General features: G+C 35.4%; 1 protein-coding gene across 3 annotated transcripts in view; it reads left to right on the top strand.

Annotated features, from left to right (window-relative positions):
* The window catches only part of LOC150094266 (WD and tetratricopeptide repeats protein 1-like), a 447781-nt gene that overhangs the window by 289221 nt on the left and 132593 nt on the right, over positions 1–25967 (top strand). For all 3 annotated transcript variants that reach the window (XM_090412278.1, XM_090412277.1, XM_090412279.1), the window contains exon 11: positions 25318–25494. In XM_090412278.1, coding sequence (XP_090268404.1) covers positions 25318–25494 — 177 coding nt within the window. The remainder of the gene's footprint in view (positions 1–25317; positions 25495–25967) is intronic.

The raw sequence follows: 25967 nt of genomic DNA, 5'->3' as shown, positions 1-25967 counted from the left end.
GTGCAACAAAGTCATACAGTTAGACTGTGTCTGGATTAGAACTCCTGTGGTGGTGAGAGGTAACTACGGGGACTGAATATCAGTGGGCTGTAGGGACATGTTTCTAATGATGCCCATTTCTAATTTTTGGCAGGAATTCTGATGAATTTTTCATTGATGATTGCAAGTGGTCTATATAAAAATACTTAAGAGATAAATTTGGAATTTAGCCAGGCTACAGGTAGGATATTTATACAGTCAACTATGGGTCTGAAAGGAACTCCTCTTTTCTGAATTTTGGATAACCCATAGACGCAAAGGTTTCTTCCAAAATGGGTCTTCATTTTTTTGATAGTGAATTCATCCCAGCTGATTAATTTGTTGAGTAGAGAATTAAGTTTGTTGACTTAGCTGTTGGTAGGTTTCTGAATAAACTTTTGATACATAGGTTGATCTTGTAGAGAGAAATCTTTTTGTTATCCTCTGACATGTCCATGATGAGCTCGTTCTTTATCTGCATTTTTGATAGTAAGCTGGTTGTTTATTAAAACAAGTGAGGGGTAAAATTGAGTAGCTCCAAGATGGTATTTTGCAACACTGTTCAGCATGCTCATTACCACTAAGAAGGTCTATAATGTTATTAGTTTGAAGCTACTTCTGAATAAGCCTGTACATACAGCTCACACATGCAAATAGTAATTTTCCAGTTTTTTAATTTGAATGACTATATATATATATATATATATATATATATTTGCTTTCAAGTTTGGTGGGGGAAGGAATTTGGCTTTGAGTAGTATAGAGGAAACTTCTGATTGGAGTTCAATAGCATCATCACTTGAGAGTGAACAAGTTCCTCTTAGTGTTATGAAGGAAAAAATCTAGATATGGATTTTTTTTTTTGGCACCACAGCAAAATTATGTCCTCCTGGTGAGCATAGCAATTTCTATGGGTGTGAGGGGACATCCAGATATGTTTACAACCCATTTGTTTATATCATGATTTACCTTGACTGGTTTTCGCTTCTGTACAAGGGAGTCAAACTTGACAACATACATCGTTGGCAAGACTGTCTGTAGACGTTATCTAAAACCATATTGAGGAGATCGGTGTTTAGGATAGAGGATGTTGCCTCTCAAAGCTCAGAGATGTTGAGAATATTTAGAGCAATCCTGTTTGGCGGTTTCTAGTTGATTATATACAAGATATGGACTAGAATTGACATGAATACATTGAGCACCAGAAGATTTTATGGTTTCTTTAAATTTAGCAAATGGTGGAGGATTATATTGAGGAAACCAATTAGGAAGCTGATGTATCTCTTATATTAGTAGAAGACATATAGCATTGAATTTTCCACTGTGTTTTTTCTTCAGTAATGGGTGATATCAAGTTAGAATACTGTTTAAGTTCTAATTCCATTTAAATTATACATGTCTGAAAGGAGTGCTTTGTGTCAGGGGACACTAAGGCAAGTGATGTGAAGTCATTAGCCTCTGTATACGAGTTTCCCAGTCCTGAAGATACTTCAGGTGCAAACTTTGTTTGCTTACACTTGGATAAAGGATTAAACCAAGATTATAATTTCTTGGCATCTTTAATTTATAAATTTAATCTGATTAGTTAATTATAAATATTTTGAGTAGGTGACATTAATAGAAATAATAACATTTTGAAACAATGCTAATTTTTCTTTGTAACTAATACATAGTATAGGTTTACATATTGAAGTATGTATAATATTATTTATATATTTGTAACCAAGAGAAAAATTCATCCTACAACTATCTCTGATCCAGAGTATTTTAATAATACAGTGATACACCATTTTACTGTTCATCGGAGACTGGACCTCCCAGTGATGCTATACTAGCCATTTTCATGCTTCCTCTTTTTCTATACTTTTTTCCCTTATTCTTTTGTTCTACTTCTGAATTGTTTTAAATCTATCTTCCAGATTACAATCTCAGCAATGGTGATTTGGAAGATAAAATAAAAGGTCCAATGCCTTTCTGCTGTGTTTGCTGTATGTTGCAACTCATGGACATCTGGAAAGTAGGATCCTAGTAGTCTTGAATTACTTGTTTCAGCAGGATGGCAGGCCATCCAGGATTAATCAGATAGTGGACTTGCTAGCAAGGGTCAGTGGTGTATTGCATAAGAGTCCTTCCTCGTGGTCTGGAGACAGGACCAAGGATTTGCTGTAGTGCTAGTATAGTGTCTGCAGCAACCTTGGCATTCCACTTCCAAGTAGTGCATTTATTGCTTACCGCATAGTGAGTGTCCATATGTGGATCTGTGGTAAATGGGAGATCTCTGCCACCAAACACCAGAAAAGCACTTTGTACATCATTTGATATATAAATAAAAAACAAAGACATTTGACACACACATAAATACATCATTTTTTCCCTTCATCCATGCAACAGGATGATAAGAAAAGTCAATGGGGAAAATGGCACTGTTGTATATTCTAAACAGTTTCAAAGATTGGCAGGATCTCCCAAATACAGTTAAAAGAAACAAATTCTGTTGATATTGTTGTTGAAACATCATATCAGCAATACTCAGAAAAATCCCTATGAACAACATCAGAGGGGGGGGGGGCAGAGAATTTCACTTAGGATAATATCTCATAGAACACTCAACTATTCTAGTGGTGTGATATCAGAATGGGATCTCCTTGATGTGAGATCCCATTCTGATGAGTTCATGAGCAAAGCACATTATCATGGCCATATCATCAAGAAAAGGATGTTCCCCAAGGCTCTGTCTTAAGCGTGACATTTTTGCATCAAAATCAAACGTTGAACAACATCCACCCACAGTAGGCTCTGTATGTTAATGCCATCACAGTTTACTATCATTCTTGTAACATGAAGATCATTGAAAGGCAATATCAACAATTAATGTATCTTTTCTTATTGTTCTTAGTAATGGATTCAGGTTTTCAGCAGAAAACAGTTCTGTGTGTATCTACCAAAAATGCACTCTTTATCCGAACCCAGAAATTTAAAGATGGAACAAACTTTTATCTTAGATATAATTGAATTTTATAACTAATAAAGATATTTCAAGTAAATTTTAGTTTCCGTGTTTAATTTTTTTTTCAGTATGTCAACTTATGTACCAATGTTAAAGCAGCAAATTTTTATCTCAGTAGCAACAGAAGCCAAGTTCTTAGGACTCATTTTTGACAGAAAAACTTTATATTCCATCATACATTTGTCTAATAAGAGAGTAGCGCAGGAGAGCATTTCATATCCTTTGCAGTCTGTCTTCTACAGAATGGGATGCTGATTAGTGTTCTTCCATGTTTAACCTTTATCATGCACTTGTTTGCTCAAAGCTTGATTATGGATCCCAAGTCTATGCTTCTGCAAGGGGAGATTATCCTGTGATGGTGATCCTATTCATCATTAAGATATAAAAATAACTATTGGTGCATTTTGCACATTTCCCATTTAGTCATTATGTTGAAGCAAATAAATCTGCTCCTGTTGCTTTGATAAAAACAGAATGGGGTTGCTCAACTATGCCTTAAAAATAAAACGATTGCCTATGGGGACTACAGGGACTAGTATTTTTCATGGAGGACTTGCTATCAGTATTGCTCACATTAGAATGCCATTTGGTATGCATGCAAGCTGTGCATAAATTTGATATTAACTGCACTGAGCATGGTAGTATTTCTTCAGGGCAGGTTTGCACTCCATCATGAAGTCTCTTGCTGTGACTTCCTCAGCTGTTTAACACACAGAGAGAAGAGTACTCTGATTTCTTACCTCTCTATATCTGTGGTCTGTGATCTCTGCGTGTCATTCTGCTGGTTTTCCTGATAACATTGTCTCCTGTGAAATTCAACTTCAATGCAGTAACTATGCTACTGTGCTTACCTTACCATCTTCTCAATTTATGCTTGTGGACATTAAAAAAAAAAAACCTATTAAAAATGTATGGATTTATACAGGCTCCTATTGAATTGTTTTTAAGAGAGTACAGCAAATGTACTACAGCAGTAGTTCTTAAGAGCTGAAGAACTCCAGACAAATCTCTAAGTACTCTTGAGTGAGCGAAAAAATTTCCGTTTTTATATTTACCATGAGCAAGTAATGCACTGCCAGCATGCAATGCATTGAGATCCAGCTATACCTACTGCACAAAGCAAAGATAACAGCAATAAAGCCCAGTGACATTGGATCACTTTTGTCATTGCTATTACAGTCAGACTATCATATCATAGCTACAGACCAAACCTTAGGGAAATAAGAAAGAATTTAATGGATGATTTTTGTAGCCAGTGGATGTATGCTAGCTGTGTAAGCATCAGTGAATCAGCATAAAAATTCTAGCCAACTTACCATCATACCTCCCCTCTGTTAATAATTTTCTAAACTCAGAAAGTCTATTGGCAATCTCAAATGGCACCTTATCACTGTCGAAGAGGCTTTCTCTGGTAAAATTGATCTAGTAGAAAGAAAAAGTGATTAATGACTAGCATCCAGGCAATGACATAAATACTGATGAAAACTCAGCTCTATAACCTTGTCATGAGAATAAGTGCAAGAATCAATAAAAGCAGAAAATATACAATATATTTCTGCTTCTATTTGACTTTTAATGGGCAAGATGCAACATATAGCTATTTCATCATTCTCAAATTCTCAGAAACAATCAAATCATGACATTAATGGATGAAATTAGAAACTTGTGTAAACTTATAACTCAATCTCTTCCTCCCTCCCAAAAATAGCAGATCTCAGAGAACCTTCTAAATTCACTTCACAAACATATGTATCTCAGATACAACCTTAATATTTATTTTCATCTCCAGTCTGTAAAACTTCATCTGCTTTTCCTGAGAAACTCAAATTGCAACTTGATCAAGAATCACTCATCTTAACTTTCTCAAGAGTATATGACACAACAATGAGCATTTCCGAATTCATTATGGCTGTAAACACATGAATGTACACGTGAGTGCCTTTGAATTCAAACACGAATTCGAAGACATTCATCCATCCTCATCATGTTTACAAGCCATCCAGAACTTACCTCTTCTGAGTAGGAATAAGGTTGTCAGCTGGAGGAAAAATGGCAGATTGCTAATTAAGCATGGACTATTTACCATAAACAAGAAATGTTAGTGTAGAAGTCAAGTGCTGCTAATAGCTGCTATGAAGACCAAAACTCAATGCTGCATAGAGAACTTACTCAGCCCATAGTCGATAGCAGATCTCAGAGAACCTTCTAAATCCACTTCACAAACATATTAACTTCATCTGCTTTTCCTGAGAAACTCAAATTGCAACTTCATCAAAAATGACTCATCTCAACTTTCTCAATTGCACACTCTTTGACTTAAACTCAAAGATGGCAGCGCCAACTTTACATATGTTTGCTCTGATATAGAATGCCAAAGAGTATTCGACTTAGAATTTCCTGACTTTGACTTTCTTTGGCTGAAAATCCTTTTACTCCATTCTTTCTATTTATTGGCTGTCTCTGTCACTCTTCCAATACCCTCACTCATTCTGAACTTTTTTGATTTCCTTTCTTTAAACACTGATTTTCTTTGGTCTCATTTTCTTAACAGCAAGCTCATCTTCTTCAGGTATTTTAATGTTCACAACACCAACTTCTTCCAACTGCACAGATGAGTAGAGATGCTGAGCCATTTGCTACCCACTGACCTTAGACAAATCATTCACTTGCCTAGTCGAATACCATATAACTCTAACCACTCTCCAAACACCTTGGATCTCTTCCTTACTAGTGACTCTTCTGTGCACTGTGAATGTTGTTTACCCTTTAGGTGATTTGTACAGTAACCTACTGCAGATCTCCTCCCCTATAGAGAAATATGCACACAGCCACTACCACCCATTTGTTGGCATTATAAAAATGTGAGAGATAGAATGATCTTCACAACTTCTATGGCTCATTTCCTTGGTTGGGATACTATCCAACCTTTTGACCCAACTACATGTACTGGTCATGTCACTGAAATAATTCTCATTGGTATAAAGATATTTATTTCTCTCTACATTCCTTTCCCTCACCTAAGCTTATTAATTCTTTAAAAAGTGCACTAAAGCTGTACAAAGAATCAAGTATCCCCAATTGGCTATCATTCATCCAAAAACTTCATCCTCCTTTACTTTATACCAAAGTGCATAATAGCTGCAAAGAAACTAACAACCCATGCAAAACAGATTTTGAAGGAGCTGAAAGCAGGAAACTTGCATCTTGTGCAAACAGCAATCATCCCTTCTGGTTTCCTTCCAAAGCTGCCAGTGATAACTTTTGTCCAATGCTCAGGCGGTTCACAGACAATTCATCGAGAGGAAAAATGATCATGGGGAAAATTCATTATATGAACTATTGATCGCAGAAAAAATTTGCTGAAAATGTTATTCGCTAGAAAATTGAAATGATATTGCATTGATATCAATATATGAAAAGTAAATGTAGTGCAAGATAAATTCACAAAATATAGTTTTTTTATGTATTTATGTATTATTTATTTAGACTAATTAGACTTGCATAATATTTTTACATATGGTCAAAGTAACATTTTATTGATCGGTGAGTTTCCTAATTTCTGTTTTGTCTTAAAAAGTTCTAAATATTCTTTCTTACTTAGATAATTACAGGTCCTGCTGATGGAATATTAATATTTACAAAACTGGAATAGGGTGGTTTAGGAAGAAAGGGCACCATATTTAAGAATATTTATTCTGCTAATGATTCACTGTTTTTCTGTGAACTTAGACACCCATCCAGATGTGATATACACACACACACACATTTTTTCTGAACTAATTCAGAAGACGAGGTGTTTCTGTTATTGAATAGATGTGTATTTTGAAAATGACTCCACTTTTCCTACATAGGAAAAATATGTTGTACACTGTTATCATTTATAGATCTAGTTTAAGATCATTGGTGCACTTTTGCGTAATATTATTAAAGAAAATGATAAGAAAATTACGTAAATGCTATGATAATGGTGTAAATCAGCATAAGCTAAATTGCCATCTCCTGTTGCAATACATCTTTACCCTTTCCTACAATTCTAGTATTTTCAGATGAAGAAATTCATCTCTTAATAACAATTACAAGCATCCATGCATATTGCGAGTTTCGAATCCACAGCTCATTGGTGGGAGAGGGTACGCTATCTAGTCAGTTGTTCATCGTCATGGTTTATTTACAGTTTGTAAATAGGGAAACGAACTAAATAAATAGGAATTAGAAAAAGTTAATTATTATATGTAGCTTTCCCAGGCATCTCTGTTTTGAGCCAGTTGAGTTATTTCTCGTGGAGAGAGAGGGTATATCTGTTCTGATAAGGTGGTTAATGTACTGCCAGAATTGTTTAGTTGGTCTTCCTCTCCATCTTTGTTCATTTGATGGGTGTATAAAACTAAGATGTCAAATTATGGAGAAGGAGGATGTCTCAGTTGATGTCCAAGCCAATCAAGTGTTTTTGGTTTGCCTCTTCTAAAATAATGGAATTACGAATATGATCCTTCCAAGAGTAACTGAGTAATAGTCTTAAGAAGGTTGTATTAAAGCTATTACTGGTTTTTATTGTCTTTTGGGTGGAAATGTTCCATGTTTCTTCATAATATAAGAAGATACCCTGAGAGGTTGCTTTGTAAAGTCTAATTTTTGTTTCCAAGGTAATTGAGGGGCAATTTCGATATATTTCTTAGATTCCTGTGTTGATTGAGAGCTTTATATTTTGTTAATATTATATCATTTACAGTACTATTTATATTTGAGCCTAAATATTGGAAATCTACTTTTTCTAAAGATTGGTGTGTTCTGTAATGATGGAACCTTGTACTATATTTGTGAGTATTTTAGTTTTATTTCAGTTAACTGTCAATCTAAATATTTTTGCAGCTCGGCATAGTTTGTCAAAGTGTTGTTGCCTTGGCTAAAGATGAGTCTATTAATACTATATCGTCTGCATAGCTGAAGTTGTTAGCCGGTTGAGAGTCGGTTGTTAACGACATATTTCTGATTATAATTTACTTTTGAACGGTTCACATGAGAAGTAATTGATTATGTATTTTACTTTGGGAGCAATAATGATGTAATTTTTTTCATATAGTACTATCATATCCTGTACACCCCTTGAGGGTACATGGCAGGAATTTGATGATGATGATGATGATATATTTTTTTTTTTCCCAGTAAAAAAAGACTAAATATAAAATTTAAAATTTCTTAGTGTCATAAAATACTAATATTGGAGGAAAAGGTAAAGACTAGTATTGAAGCTGCAGATGACAATTTACTTATCCTAATTTACATCATTATGATAGCATTTATTATTATTATTATTAAGAGAGACCTCCTACACTCACCAGCTATCATACTTATTCTTGAATTCATTCACACTGCTTGCATTCACAACATCCAATGGCAATCCATTTATGTAATTTTATTATTTTCTTTAATATGATTACTCAAAATTGCACCTATGATTTTAAAATAGCTCTGCAAATGATATTAGCTTGCAAGATGTCTTTACTATGCAGGAAAAGTGAAGTGATTTTCAAAATACGCATGTATTCAATAACTGAAATGCGTCATCTTCTGAATTAGTTCAGATAAAAAAATATATTACACCTGGATGGATGTCTAAATATACAGAACAGACAAATGGTGAATAGTTAGAAGAATAAATATTCTTAAATATTTTGGACACCAGTGTACTTTCATATTCCACTGGTATCTGTCCTGTAGCATGGAAATTCGCCTGTATGCAATCCATTTTTAAGAAGGGTGAGAAATATTTACCATCAAACTGCTGCTCAGTTTTATCTAAAATAATTGAGAGAACCATCAAAATTCAACACTCCTACACTACACTAATAAATGATTGCCAGTATGGATTCTATTATGTTGATTAGCAGTAGATCTGCTTTCTTATGTCACCCTTTTATCAGTGTGTCGCTTTTTGATATCTCCAAGGCTTTCAACATGATCTGGCACAAACAGAAGGGTGTATTATGTAAGCTCCCATCATTTGGTCTGTCCCATTACTTCTGTAACTTGATTTCTGACTGGATGCATACTGTGTGAGATGGTTGAAAGTTCCTTATGTTTTAACTATGCTACTAAACCTTGGGGTTCTCCACGATCTGTTCTCTCACCAAACTTTCTGTGTATATACAATGACCTACTCTAGTTGACCACCAACCTTGTATTGTCAGAGGTTTGCTGATGGAAATATACTACACACCTCCTACTCAGTTGACAAACTCTATGTTATGTAACTCACCAAACCTCCAGATCAACCGCCTCTGTTATTCTAAGTTCTGATCTACAAACCATTCTTCAAGAAAAACATTCAGACAACCCTGTTCATTTTGATGCTCTCAAAAAAAAAAAAAGCAGAAGCATTTTTCATCCATTCTTACTCTTGACAATACCTAAATCTCTAAACAAGTTGAGTTCCTCTTGGGATTACTTTATTATCAAGCCTCTCTTGGTACAAGTACATTACACTTATTGCTTCCTCAGCATTCAAAAAAATTAGGATTTTGCTGAAGGTATTAGTTTGTATCTGAACTACTGTTAATCCTATACAAATCACAAATCTGCTTAACTATTGAATGCTGTTCTCACATCTAGGATGGTACCCAAAGAGCTCCTTAAAATTCTCGACTCAATACACAGGAGAGCAATTATGTTGATGAATGACCTCTCTCACCAATTAACTCCACCTGCTCTTACACAGTCATCTAGTTTCCACTGTTTGCATCTTCTACAAATACTACCTTGATCATTGTTCATCTAAACTGGCATCTGTAATTCCTCCACTGTCTAGTAAATCCATTGAAATGTGCTGCAACTATTCAACACTTCTTCACAGTAAATCTACCCACAGAACAAATTTCTCCCTCTCCTGCTTTTTTATCCCTTTCTTGCTGCCCTTCGAAACAGTCTTCTATCTGATCTGTTTCCAGGGAATACATTGCACAGCTCTCCAAAGTAAATGTGAACAAGTTCCTTCTTGCTCATCCAGGTGGTCCCATTGTATGCCTTTCTGGAGGCTTCAACTCTCTGAAGATCAGTTACTCCAGACACACCATAAATCCAGCTCATTGATGGTCTACCTCTTCCTCTTTTTTCCAAGAATTTTACCTTCTGTTACTGTTTAGAGAAGTCATCCTTGCAGTGTGTCCAAAGTATTTCAACTTTCTTCTGTCAATATTCTTAAGGAACCATAAAGTTCTTCCGATTCTTTCTAGCACCCATCCATTTGTCTGCCTTTCAATAAATGATATCCTCATCAGCCTTCTGTAACACCACATCTCAAAAGCAGCTATCATTTTCCTATCTGACTTCTTTAGGTTTCAAGTCTCACATCCATAAGTCACTGTTGGAAAAACAGCTGCATTCACATTCCTCAACTTTGTTAGTGTGGTGATAGATCCATCCTTCAAGATTTTAGATAAGTCTCTGACTTTTGTTTTAGCCATTCCTAATCTTCTTCTGAACAGTGATTCTTCCCATTAATAATAGATCTCAAGTTCTTGAACTTGCTAACTTCCTCACTTCTTTCTCCATTAAGGTACACTTGTTTCTCAGGATCTTCCCAGTTTGTATTTCCTTTAAGAACCATAATCTTTGTCTTGCTAGGATTGAACTGAAGTCCTCTGTTCTTAATGATCTCATTAACTTTGTCAAGAATTTGATCTAGTTCTTCCTTGTCATTACAGAGGAATACTGTATCATCAGCATATGTCAGATTACTGATCATTCTACCACCTATCCTAATTTCTTTCTTAAGCTATCCAATACTTAGATAGCTAAAGACAGGAATTAATGCTATCTATAAGTAAATCCATTTGAAACTGTAGCTCTGGGATATCCTGGAGAGAATCTCCGACTCTACAGCTAATAAAGAATTCACTAAAGTTAAAAACCAACACCAGAAGAAATTTGAAATCCTCCAGCTACACAGCGGCCGCAATTACATCAAGACGGCATCATTGTGAACTTATTATTGTTAACCGTAACCAAAGAAGCTACAAGTGCATTAAATCGTGAACGCAATTTTGCCGTTACTCCTAAAGAAGTTCCAAAAACCAAAATAATGGCTTCTGTTGAACATGGAATATATGACCTACTCCAGCAATAGCCAATAATATTAGGTTAGGCGTGGCCAATATCCTAATCCATTCTAAGCCTCCCAAAAATAATATCCCACATAAAGAAATAATAGCTCTAAGAGAGCTACGCAATAATAACCACATTACAATAACCAAATCAGACAAAGGAAATACAGCTGTAGTAATGGATACAACAGAATATGAAAGCAAAATGCACACACTTCTCCAAGACAGCATATCAAATTATAGATCGAGATCTCACCAACTCACAAAAGAATAAGGTGTGCAAGTTATTGAACAAAGTCACTTCCTGGCCAAAAGAAACAGTCAACAAACTCAAACCCTTTCACGTTAAAACACCCAGAATATATGGAGCTCCAAAAATCCACAAACAACACCCTATTGTAGATAGTATAAACAGTCATACATATAAACTAGCTAAACATTTAGCCAAACTACTAGCCACTTGCACAAACAATTCTCCCTCTTTTATTAAAAATTCTACCCACCTAAAAAGTATTTTAGAAAACTGCACCTTAAATAGTTCAGACCTAATGGTGAGTTTTGATATCACCTCATTATTCACTAATGTGCCATTGACTGAAACACTTAACTTATTAAATTCACAATTTCCCCCTGATATATTTCAGCTATTTAAATTCACAGTACAGGCAGGTTATTTTACATGGAAAGGGAAAATATACAATTAGATGGGACAGCTATGGGATCCCCCCCCCAGCCAACTTCTACATAGAACATCTGGAAAAGCTAGCTATCAACACAGCCACTCTCAAACCTAGTCTCTGGCTACACTATGTTGATGATGTGTGTGCTATTTGGCCACATGACCCAGACACATCATTGAATACATTTTTAGTGCATCTAAATAGCCAGCACCCTAAAATGGAACTAGAAGCCAATGACTGCCTGGACGTGCTGATCACACGTCTTCCAGAAGGTTCCTTATCATTTTCGGTTTATAGAAAACCCACACATACAGGGAGATATTTACACAAACAATCACACCATCACCCTTCTCAACAATATGGTATCTTAAAAACACTAACCCATAAAGCTAGAGCAATCTGTTCCAATGACATTGCTCACACTGCTGAACTTTCTTACCTGTGCCACACCTTTCTAACCAATAGCTATAATCCCCATAAGATAAATAAAATACTAAATACTACCCAGAAATTCCCCCCCCCCTGCTATCTACCACAGAAGACGACAAAACTATCACCATCCCGTACATTAAAGGCACATCTGAAAAGATATCTAGGGTGCTTAACAAATGCCATCTGCACACCATATTTAAACCTTATGTGAAATTGGCAACTCTCATCCATTCACCTAAGGACAGATTCACTCCTTTATCACATTCCAGGAGTCTATGAAGTGCCCTGTTCTTGTCATCGAGCCTACTACGGACAGACAGGAAGAACTGTGGACATCTGCCTCAGTGAACACAAAAAATATATCTACCACTTTTGCTATGGCAAGTCGGGTCTGGCAAGCCATGCTTTGGATACCCCAGCATACAGGATCATTTGGAAAAAAACAAAAGTACTGCACAGAAACTTCTACAAGTCAGAGAGGTTGTTCCTGGAATCAACAGAAGCCTTATTTGGGAGACAGTCATCCTAAGACCAAATTAATGTTTATTTATTTTAATTTAATTTTTTTTTTTCAAAACTTTGGACTACTGTTTTGTTTTAACTTGAATGGTGCCGTATTAGGACTTTAGTCTTGTGTTACATGCTGCAATTACTTATACTAGCAACACTGTTACACTGAATTGTGGTTGTCTCACATTTGTAACAAGCTTTGTTTGTGTGCTCTGAAGATGCTGGATATAATACCAGCGAAATATTAGCTTTTAAGTTAATAAATAGTTATTTTCTTATCAATCTGTGTTCGCATCAATACCGTTTAAATCCAATTCAACATGTGTGACGAACATATAAGCCTATCCACACGTTTATCTATTAAGTATCTGTGTCCTTGGCAAAGGTGAAGAGAAAGTAGGCATCCTTAACTAACTCTCTTTCTAACCTGAAACCAAACAGTTAATCCAACACTTGTTCTTAATGTGGCTGTTTGCTCCCTGTACAAGTTAGCTGTGCTTGATAGTGTATTGAAGAAAACCCATTCTTTTCATTACTTCCCACAGTTTCACATGCTGAACACAGTTAAAAGCTTTACAGTAGCTTATGAAACACATTATCATTTGGAGTCTAAATTCTTTATACTTTTATACGATATGTCTAAGGCAAAGGAGCTAATCTCTGGTACCCTTATCTTTCCTAAAACCTGCTTGTTCCTCAGGCATCTCTGTCTCAACTTTGTCCTCAAACCTATTTAGAATGATCTTTAATAAAATCTTGCTTGCATGAGAGGTTAAACTAATAGTTCTTTAGTTCTTGCAATCCTTCATATCTTCCTTCTTATGTAGTGGTATGAAAACCGACTTTTTCCAGTCTCTAGGCCAGCATTTCCCAGATTTTTCCTACGATGGAACACTTCACAAATCCTGAAATTTTCACGGAACACCTTGGTTATTTTGTAATGTATTAATAATTAATTATGGCATAATCATAAAGAGTATTAGTATGCTTATGTATACATTGTGACATGTTGACAAATATAAAATTACATTTAAATCAGTTATCAATCACTAGACTAATGAAATCTTTGTAGTTTCCTCAGGCCAACATCGTTAAATTAATTTGTGCTGATTTTCATTGGCATATTCCATTCTGATCACCTAACATTTATAATATTATTATAAGTATTTACGAGTGAATGCAGACTTTTTCTCCTGTGTGCTGGTAGTTTACTCCTCCTTTTATACATCCTGGAGATCGCTTTGTAGGCTGGAGATGGATGAATCACTATCTGTTGCAACACAAACACCTTCAATAAGAGATTTCTTAACACCAAAATTAAACAAAGTCCCTTGTCTCTTATTCATATTAAAATTAAATTTGTAGGCCTATTACTTTTAAAAAATCACGACACTATGGTTTCAAAACAAGTACTTTCACCCTACAATATCACTTGCGAAGAAAGTATTCAGTATTACTAGATTTGAGAACCGGATACAGACTGCCTTGATCTTCAATTTTTTCAGTGGAAAAATTTTCTTTATACTTCCTTACTGATTGGTCACTAACATTTGCAACACAGGTGTTATTTCGTTCAGTTTTGAGAACAGAGGATACGTCGCCCATTGTTGTAATCGGATTGCAGGAAATTTTTATGACTGGTCATAAACAGTGGTATTTCCTTTCCCGAATGTTGAAAGAATTTGATATGTGAAAATTAACGATAATTCATGAATATTTCCATGTTTAAAAATATGTGGCTCAGTCACTGACATTTGTGACTCAGATGTTATTTCGTTCAGTTTTGAGAACAGAGGATATGCTGCCCATTGTTGTAATTGACTTGTGGGCAATTTTTATGACCAGTCATAAACAGCGTTATTCCCTTTCCCAGATTACTTCCATGTTTAAAAATACACGGCTTGGTCACTGACATCACAGAACACTTATTCACTTTCCGTGGAACACGATTTGGGAAACCCTGTTCTAGCCATGATCCTGTCTCCCATATACTTGTAATCAATGTATGAAATCATCTTATCCCTCAACCCCATGGGCTTAATTAACTCTGCTGGTATTCCATCTGCACCTGGAGCCTTATTGTTGTTAAGACGTTTAACAGCTCTTTCAGCCTCATGCCTAAGTGGAGGAGGTTCAAAATCGAAATTTTCTTGGTAGGAGGGCACCTCCAAATTTTTCTTCTCTGCTGTACAGTTCCTCACAGTACTCTTTCCATCTGGTTTCGATTTCCGGTTCTTCTGATAGTACTCCCCCATTCCTGTCTTTGATGACATTCAATTTGGGCTTAAACTTGTGCTTCAGGTCAAAAACTAAACGAAACATTCTTTTATAATTGTGTATCCTCATATGGAACTCTATCTTCACAATTATTAGTATAAAAATTTTCTTTGTCCTGTCTGATGGCTCTTCTGATTTCTCTGTGTAATATCTTATATTCTTCAGTCTCTTTGTCTCTTTGTTTCTCCAACTGCCTTCTTTTGATTAGATCCCATGTCGAATCTGATATTTATTTGGTTCTTCTAATTGTGCTGAGATACTTCTTGGCTGTATCCAGTATTATAAAAATGACTCTTTTCCCCTTCCCAAAGTACTTCAGTGGTGATTCGCCTCACTATCTCTGAAAGATCAGTCATCCAACCGAGTTGATGTGAACCCACTAGAAATTACTCTGACATCCAATCTAGTGGGACATGCCTGATTTGGAAGATTTTGGAGTCTTAGTTTTACTTTAGCTCTTATTAGGTGATGGTCTGTACCACAGTCTGCTCCAGGACAAGTATTCACATCATAGATTCCTGTCTTCCACTGTTGGAGAGCCAGAATGTGATCAGTCTGGTGCCTCGTATATACACACACACACACCCAAAATGAGTGTGTATATATACATTTTTTTTTAATGACAATCCCATATACAAGAAGTTGGGAAACTTCTTGGGATACGTTTTTTCTTAATGACAATCCCTATATATATATATATATATATATATATATATATATATACACACACACACACACACACACTCTTTTTTTTTTTTTTAAATGACAATCCTATGTACAAGAAGTTGGTAAACTTTTAGTATCAGCACCATAGATGATGACTGTTGGAATTTTCCCATGCTAACAGATATATATCATTATCATTATCAGCCATTGTCAATCCACTGCTGGATGAAGGCCTTTCCAAGATTACTCCAAAACTATCTGTCCATAGCTTTCCTTTCCCATGTCACTCCTGCAAATCTGATCATATCATCAATCTACCGTGATTTAGGTTGGCATCATGGTTGTTTTTCTTCTCGTGGAATTCAATCCAGTACTTCTTTTGTCCATCGTTAATCTTGTCTTCGAGCAATATGCCCAGCTCATTGCCACTTCAGATGTTTCACTCTTCCTATGATGTCAGAGACTTTGGTTTGATTTCTTATCCATGTATTCCTTTTGTGATCCAATCTTGTGATACCAAGTATACTTCTTCCATACTAAATTGTGTTATTCTTAATTTTTGAATTTCCTTTGCATTCAGTGTCCATGTTTCATAGCCATATGTCAGTATAGGAAGAATACATTGGTTAAAAACTTTTCTTTTCAGGCATAATGGTAGTTGGCTTTTGAATATTGAATGTAATTTTCCAAATGCTTTCCACCCAAGCATTGTGAACCTTTTAATCTCGTCCATGATATTTTGTTCCATTGATATCTGTTGTCCTAAGTATATGTAATGATTTATTACATATTCGTTTTATTAGAAATAATAAAAATCATTATTGATTTTGATTATTTCTGGTTGGACATAGCTATTGAACATAACTTGGGTCTTCTTTAGGTTTATCTTTAGGCCAGCTGCTTTGATAGTAATTTGGAATTCATGAATACGAGTCTGTAATTCATCCACAGTTGAAGTAAAGATAACTATGTCATCTGCAAAGCGTAAATAGCTTAAATATCTTCCATTTATCTTCACACCTTTCCCTTCCCAATCAAGAAGTTTGAATATTTCTTCTAGGCAATAGAGATATTGTCATCCTGTCTTATACCTCTATGTATTCCCACAGTAGAGATGTTTCCATTGAAATGAATTGCTGCTGTGGCATTGATGTATGCTGATTTGATGATCCTGATGTATGGCTCCTCCACATGTTGGTTTCGTAATGCTTTAAGTATTGTACAAGTTTTAAGTGAATCAAAGCTTTCTTATAGTCAATAAAACCAAGACATAGTGGTAATTGATATTCATTACACCGTTCAATAATCTGTTGTACAACTTGAATATGGTCCTATTTGAAATTGTTATAATTCTTGACCACCGAGATTAATGAATAACTAACTCTTATTTAGAAGTATTGGTCAAGTGTTAATAAACTATTTAATTACCAACTAGTTTCGCCGGCTATTGCTGTCGTCTTCTTCAGGGTACAATAAGGTAGGCAAAGTAAATTGCAAGCTAGATGTTAACTGATAATTCTAATTCAATAACAAAATAGTACTGAGTGTGAAACAATACACGTGTCGCAGATACATGATTTACTTGTTGAGAAACATTTTGTAGTTGTTGGCACTGAAGTTCATTTCATGTGTGTTTAGTGATCTGATTAAGGTCTTTCATATATCAGGTAGGATTAAACCTTGGTTCCTGTTGAGGTTTTTTGTGGAACAGACGACTATAGCTGCTTCTTTGAAGATTCTGGAACAGTAGTTTTCTTTTATATAAGGCATATAACTTTTATTCCATTCAATAATGTGGTTGGTTGTAGAGAAGTGGGAAGAAAGGCCAGATATATCTTGTGTGTTGTTTCTTACATAACCGATGTGTTCCCTTTGTCTCATTTCGAAGCTTCTAGACGTCTGACCAATGTAACTAAGACCACAGAAACAAGGGATGTTGTAAACTCCAGCATAGTTGTAGAAAGATGGTCCATTGTACTAAAGCCCCTTCGAAAGCCTGTTTTTAGAAGTTCAGATATAACTCCATCCTCACCTGCAGCTTTCCCATTTTGCAAGCTTTGGATGCTCCACATAGATTCTTCTGGTAGAATCTGTGGTACTTCAGCTGTGTCGTAGTTGTCTTCCTCATTTAATTCATCGTCCTGATATAATATTGAGTAAAATTCTTCAACTCTTTTTGCTATAGAATATCTATCTCTGGTTCCATCCTATAGTTTGACTGCAACCATCTGTTGTTTGTCGTTCATCAATTGCTGTTTGGCTTTTTTGAGACTGTGGGTGTTTTCAATTGTTTGTTGTATGAATTTACAATTGAATTTTCTTATTTTTTCTGTGATACGTTTTCTGATCATTTTGCACAATTCAGTGTATTAATTGTATTCTATAGGTTAATTGATTGTTTCATTTCTTCATAAGCTGATTTGTTTCTTCAGAGATTTTGTCTTGTTTCTGTTCTGTAGTACCAGCTATTTGAAGTGAGCATTGTAAAAGGTTTTGGATAATAATGTCATTACTTTCTGATAGATCAGCATTGTCATCTATAATAAGATGTTTAAATCTGTTGTTTAGTTTGTGTTGGAATATATCTTTTTTTAATGTTGAGTTTGTGTACATCTATGTTTTGCTTTGATCTCCGAAACATTTTTCTTCTTTCTTTTTGGCAGTTTATTTGGATTTTACTATGATTTATCTTCAGACCTTTCCATACGTTTATAACAGAGCAGTCTTGAAAGATGTTTTGTATTGCTGAGGATAAAGTCAATTTCACTAGTTTTTCCATGTCCACTTTCTCTGTGTTTTTTTCTTGAAAAAGGAATTCATGATATACAGATTTTCTTTTTCTGCAAATTCTATTAATGATGGCATGAGAGGTGACAGATTGAGGGCAATCTGTCATCTCCCTTGCCATATCCAAAATTTCTTATTGAGCTTTCATCTGAATGTTGTATACCAATTCTAACATTAAAGTCTCCCATTACAATTTTGAAATGTTTTCCTTTATTGTAGAGTTGGGATACATCGTGATAGAAGGCTTCAATTTCTTCGTCAGTATGACTTATTGTTGGTGCATAGACTTGGATGATCTTAAGAGTGTATCTTTTTGAGATTTGAACAACAATACTTGCTATTCAGTCGGATACACTGTCAAATTCTATTATATTGTTCTTCAATTTTTTGTTGATCAAGAATCCAACTCCAATAATTCTTTCCTTATTTTGGCCTCTATAATATAGTGCCTCCATTTTTTAATTGAAGAATTTCTTCACCATTACATCTAACTTCACACAGTCCAAGAATGTCCCATTTTAGTCGCTTTTGCTCCTCATTTAGTTCAGTTAGCTGTGCTTCACTGCTCAGAGTCCTACAGTTTATTGTTCCAAGGTCTAGTTTCCAATGGCATCATGATCTGGTTACCCGCTGATTCTTAGCACCCTCTTCCTTCATGTTTAACTGCCTGCTGCCATAGGTGGTAAAAATCTGGCCTCCAGGGAATGAGGACCATTTTATTTCTGTCAGATTCATCTTGGAAAGTTAGGCCATAAATTCACCATGCTGGCCAAGTGCAGGTTGGTGAATAGCAATATTTTCACATGGGATTGCTGTCCCAAAACCACTGGTCCATGGCTCTTTATTCAATATATTCAGAGCTGCTCTGATTTCCAACAGATGGTAGTCAGGGTCCCCTCCCCCCATCCACCAACTACGGGACGCATTCGGTAGCCTGTGGGAGCCCTAAGATAAATATATACACACACACACGTAGGTGGTCTGAAAAGTTCTTGGCCTCAACCATAAATGATAATACTATCGGCAAGATTTTTTTTAAAGTTCGGTACATCTGTCAGAAACATCCACGTGAAATTGCAAGTTATTCTATCAAGTAGTTTTTTTATACAGCTGTCGGAAGCTAAAGTGTTGTCTGTATCCCTTGAAATGGATAAAATTGAGTATTGTGCGGTTATAAAATTCTTTGTGGAAGAAGGTTTAATGCCAAAAGAAATTCATTCAAAGTTCATAAAGGTTTATGGGCACTCTTCTCCTTCATTTTCGACAATTAAGAAATGGGCTGACAAGTTTAAACCTCGCTGTACCAGCCTTGAAGACAATGGTGTTGTTACACATGAAGGACATCCAAAAAGTGTAACAACACCAGAAATCATTGATCAATTCACAATATGGTATTGAATGACTGGCGAGTCAAAGTGCATGAAATTGCTGAGACCATAGGCATTTCAAAAGAACGTATAGGATACATTTTCCATGAAGAATTGCAAATCAAAAAGCTTTGTGCAGGATGGGTGCCATGCAGATCAAAAATACACTCGCATGAAAATCTTTGAACAGTGCTTGAAGCATTTTAACAAAAATAAAAAAAACTGGTTTTGTGCGTTGATTTATTACTATAGATGAGACTTGGATTCACCATTACGCACCAAAATCCAAACAGCAGTCAAAACAGTGGACAGAAGCCGGTTGTTCATCGCCAAAAAAGATAAAGTCAGTTCCATCAGCAGGAAAGGTCATGGCATCAGTGTTTTGGGATGCTAAAGGCATTTTGTTTATTAATTATCTTAAAAAGGGTAAAACAGTAATCATGTCTTTTCTCATGAAAGAATTCATGAGAAAAGACATTATTTGCAGAAGAAAAAAATCATCTTTCATCAGGACAATGCACCTGCCCTGAAAGGTGTTTTGGCACTGGGAAAATTAGGGATCTGCACTATGAATTGTTGGAACATCCACCTTATTCCCCAGATTTGACTCCCTCTGACGTCTAGCTCTTTCCAAAACTAAAACTCTTCCTCACTGGTCAGCAATTTTCTTCAAATCAAGAGGTTGATTGCAGCTGTTAGAGAACTGTTTTGCAGATCTTACTGAGAACTACTACTGGGATGGGATGATGGTGCTGGAGCATTGCTGGAATAAATGTATTAGTCCTAAGGGAGATTATGTTGAAAAATAAAAATAATTTTGAAATTATAAATTTGTTTTTTCATTGTTAGGCCAAGAACTTTTCAGACCACCCAAATATATATATATATAATCTTCCATCTTGTGTTGTGCACAATGTCTGCTCATGGCCAAATAACTTGGCTTCTTAAAAACTTGAATTGCTTTTATGATAACGGTTAATCCTATGTGCATTTTGTGCTATGGCCATAAATTGCACGTGTTCTGACTGATTGGTCTGTTTAGAAAATGAAAAACCTGAGTTTCTGGGAAGGGGAACTCTGCCACCTTCAGTTGACAAGCCCTGATAAAGGTTCTTTACATCCTAGATGAAACTTGAAACTGGGTCTTTCCTGCCACAGGAAAGAGAAATCCTGTTAATCCAAGTGGCATACTTCACACACACACACACACATTGAGTTCTCTATAGCATCTCCTATGTGTATGATCTGCATCCAGTGCTTTATGATGTGTGACAATTATTGTATCAAATGAGGTCCATTAATTTTGATGTTCCAGTGCTGGATATCCAGCCACATTCAAAATCAAGAGAAATGAAATTGCAGAGGCATCTGCTCGGTCAGCTCATACTTTCTCCACATACTGTTTGCCAGTCCATATACAGACTGTTAATAACAGCAGAGTTAATTCATCAGCAGCTGTTATTCTGGCATGAAGCACTTTTACATAAATTGCATGAGATTAAACCTGCAAGTTAAGCATAGTAGTCTAATCTATCTAGAAACAGAAGAGAGGAAGTTGCTAGGCTCTTCATGGTTCACAGTCATCTTACACATTTGAAGACTGATGACCTACTTATATGCGAACAACATAACACTTGTCTTACTATGGACGATGTTCTGGCAGAGTGCCAGCACTTTTCTCGAGAGAGAGAAATGTAGTTTTTACTGTTCTGATGGAGCCATATGCAGATCTTATCAAACCTAGACAAACTGTATGAAGATTTTCCTTTTTTCTAATAAAAATTAATTTATACAAATGAATTTGATGTGCTTGTATGCTGGTGGACATTCTTTAAAACTTCCTTTTGTTAGTACTTTCATCAATTTTCTCTACATTTTAATTTACATTTGTATTGGCTGTAGAAATTTCACCTTTTTTTTTTCTTCATTTACTTGTAGCTTCTGTGCTGTGAATATTATATTTTCAGCATCCTGAATTACTCTTTCCACACTACATCACCTTGTCTGTGCCTTGTCATGTACAGTTTTTAAAGCTGGCTCTTTCTCTCTCTCTCTCTCTCTTTCTATATATATATATATATTTCAATTTTTCTATTATTTAATATGAAAATTCTCTACCATTATCAGACTGCAGATTTTCACTCCAAATAGTACAAATATGTCAGTATTTGGCATGCGTCTTCCTCTGTCTGTTTAGTTGCCAATGGTTTCAGTACTACAAATTTCATTAAACGATGCACCTTTATAAACTTGAACTTTCCATCAGACTGTAGTTGAAAAATCTGTTAAAAATATATGACAGTGACTATTAAGTTCAGAAACAACTATTTGCTTTGCAAACACACCTTTTCTTTTCTTTAAAAAAAAAAAATCATCTAACATCTTTTATTTCTTTATAGGGTGTAGGCGAGACTGTTTTAGCCCTCTCTAACTTTTGGACTGAGCGGGCAGTCTAATCAGACGATAGCTGACCCAAAGCTATTACTAATTTAAGCAGCATGCAGTGAAGAGATGACTGACAAGTGCCACCATCTTGTGGTCCCTAACACAATATTTTTAATGTTTGAAATAGTGTGGATCAATTTTCTTGAGTCTACAGGACGAAAAACCAGAGTTTCGGGAAGAAAAAACCTGCTTGCCCATGCCAGAGAACAACTAACTCGAGAACTGGTTGAAAAAGTTCTACTGGAAACTAACTCACGGTGCTCTTTCTTCAGGATGGTTAAGCACTTCCACTGAGCTACACAGGCAGTCAACAGTGTTTCTTTTCTTTCTGGTAGCCAATCAGAGGATGCTGGCCCCAGGCTATTTCTCTTTATCTTTTCTTTTTCTGCTCAGATGCTTCAAAAAAGCAAGAAATGCTTTTATATTTGACTGTTATATTTTTATAATACCCACTTCATTCCTTCTGTCTCTATCATTCTATCTCTGCCTCCATGATCAAATGACAAGTGGGTGTCATATAAAATTTAAATCTTCCACTGGAACAGATTGAATGATGAGAATGTCATAATGTTGTACTAACCAAAAAATTCAAGAAACCTTTGGGCTTAGTTTATTATATCTGGATGTTTATACAGGCACTACTCCATCAGATAATCAACAATGCTCAGCCACCATATCAAGCAAATGACAGGTACAAAATGGAGGATAGTTTTTATATATTTGGAATTAGGAATGGAATTATGTATGAGGTCACAAGTTGGTAATTGTGATGAAAATCTTATTTCTCCTGAAGAAGTGCCACCATAAAAAGTGTCTTTTCAAATGCTACCTACAGTGCAATCATTTAATGCAGGTCAGGATTTTGTGAAATGCGTAAGAGCAAAGGTGATAGACAGCGAAATGTTTATGTGAAAAGAAATATTTGCTATTAGCATGTCATTATAGTTCATGTGAAAATTATGGGACATAAATTGATGAAAGTGAAAATCATATTCTTTGTTTCAGAAATATAATGGACCACTGCAACATTTTGTGAAACTAATAATATTTTTATACTCTTTAATTAGAACTACTTAGTTATTCTATAGAATAACTAGATATTTCATAAATTATCTAGTTAAATTATGAAAATAATTCTTATTTGATATTTAACTAAAATGACTCATTATTCTATAGCATACTTAATTATGCTATAGAATAATCAAATTGTATACTTTAACGGTAATATATACACAAAGCGTATTATACTAGACAAGAAACTGAAATTGAAATTCATGACCAGATGACCTGTATATACAGGTGGTTGATTTGACTTTGCTTCAATTGTCTCATTACCCAATAATGCAAAAAATATCATGGGAAGAGTCATTACCAAAACTGGTTTTGACCTTTATTGAGGTCTTCTTCACTGCAGAAGTCTTCTTGGGTATAATTCCTGCTGATGAGACCTCAATGAAGGTTGAAACTGGTCTGGGTTTTTGCATTATGGGATACCAATGCAATTGATGTGAAGTCGCTGCCTCTGTATACAGGTAGACTAGCCTTGAAGATACTTCACATGCAAACTTTGTTTATGCTTGGGTAAAGGATTAAACAAGAATATAATTTCTTGTCAATAATAATATTATTTCTAGTTCTAGTTCCACTGTGCTCATTTCCATCTCATTAATGTGTAGAAAAGTCACTTATCTCAAGGGAATCATATCTACCAGTAACAGAATTTGCTATCGCTTTGATCAGAATTATTGTCATATCCCCATGTTGAGTCATAGGACTCAACATGGGAAGCCTGCTCTCACTCACACACCTTCTCTCATAGCTCTTTCCAGCTGCTTTGCTCAACTTTTAGAAATTATTTATTGGTTTCTCCTCGATGTATTGAAAACTTTCTGCTGTATCCATTCTGTAAAATCCCTTCTCTGGCTAAACCATCCAGCCTGGTTGGCCAAGTGGTTAATGAACCCACTCTCCAACCAACAGGCTACAGGTTTGAATCCCACCATGGCATGAATGTTTGCGATTGTCTTTAGGAGAGAGAACGTGAATTTCATTGTCCAGTGTGAGACTATCATTGGAGGCTAGAAGTGGCTTGAAAAGTTCTGTATTTTGTTCTCAAGCAAAGTTTCTAAATTATGTAAAAAATAATTTTTTTTAAAAAAATCCTCATTCTTAGCATCTATTTTCTATATAACTATAACTAGGTATATAACTTTTCTTAGCATCTATTTTCTAATTGATTACCAAACTCTGCAACCTACATTCCTGGACTATATTCTTATATTCAGCATTTTAAACTATGATATTGGAAATTTGAGAGCTATCCATGCAGTCAACCAAGCTGGCAGATTTTGATCTGCTGTTACCTTTCTTTCAATATCAAAAAAAAAAAAAAATCAGCTAACACCTTTTTATTCCCATATAGGGAGTAGGAAAGGCCATTTTAGTGGGCAGTTCAATCTCCACTGGTACCCAATCAGAGATAGGTGGCCCAAGGCTATCACTAATTAAGCAGCACACAGTGAAGAGAGATGGTTCAACAAGTGTCGCCATCTCGTGGTCCCTAACACAATAGATTTAATGTCTGAAATAATGTAGATTCTACAGACGATTTTCCTAAGTTTACAGGATGAAAACACGAGTTTTTGGGAGAAAAAAACCTGCTTGCCCGTGCCAGAGACCGACTAACTCGGGAACTGTTCAGAAAAAAGGCTTAGAAAAATTTCCTCTAGTCGCCGACTAGATTCAAAAGCAAGTCTTCCTTCGTGTGGTCAAGCACTGCGGTGTGCAGATGGCACATCCACTGAGCTACACAGGCTCTCTTTCAATATCTTCTATGTATATTTTTAAAATCTAGCTAACATTTATTTTCTGTTATTCTCTTGTCAGCTGAATGGAGCCTACTATTCCTTTCAAAATAAAGTTCCATTTATTAGTAAACTAAATTGAAATTATTTATATAGAAAGGGGTTTAATATAGCATTCATCTTAGATTTCTTCAACTTACTTTTGTAATAAATTTTTATCTTTAGGACTCCATCAAAAATTCTTCCACCAGTGGTTGAAGCAATTAAGTGCCGGGCAAATGAACATTTTGAAAAGCAGCAATATACAGTGGCCATTAGTATGTATAACCAGGCAATCTCTCTCTGTCCAGAGGCTGCATGCTTATATGGAAATCGAGCCGCAGCATATATGAAGCGTGGTTGGTAAGTAATAAATAGCATTTGTGCAATTATTTTACAATATAAATACTTAATGGGATATGCCTTTTGGTGCACTTTTGTACAGATTTTGTTTATCCATCTCAATTTCTGTGTAACATAAAGAGAAGAAATTCACAGAATGAGTTCTATCAATGAATTGTAATGCCTGAAAAGATTTAGAGATTTCAGTAGGAAAATGGAAGGAGGATGATCACTTTTCATGATCATTATTCAGAATGATATCTGATTATTCATCCTACAAATAAAACAGACATATCTTCCAGAAAACAGGCAATTAACAGACATAATATACTGACCTCATATCCTTAGTTTGCTTCAGCCATAATTCATGCTAATTCTGATTTTACATCCTACAAAACACATATTTGCTAAAAAAAACATACACAATTAACAGATAAAATATACTGACCTCATAGCCTTAGTTGCTTCAGCTATAATTCGTGCTAAACAAACCA

This window comes from Typopeltis vanoorti, chromosome 22 (assembly GCF_054136105.1).
Source record: "Typopeltis vanoorti isolate ZY-2024b chromosome 22, IOZ_Tvanoo_1.0, whole genome shotgun sequence".
Lineage (NCBI taxonomy): Eukaryota > Metazoa > Arthropoda > Arachnida > Uropygi > Thelyphonidae > Typopeltis > Typopeltis vanoorti.
Note: the sequence above shows the minus strand (reverse complement) of the source record. Positions and strands in the feature narration are given on the sequence as shown.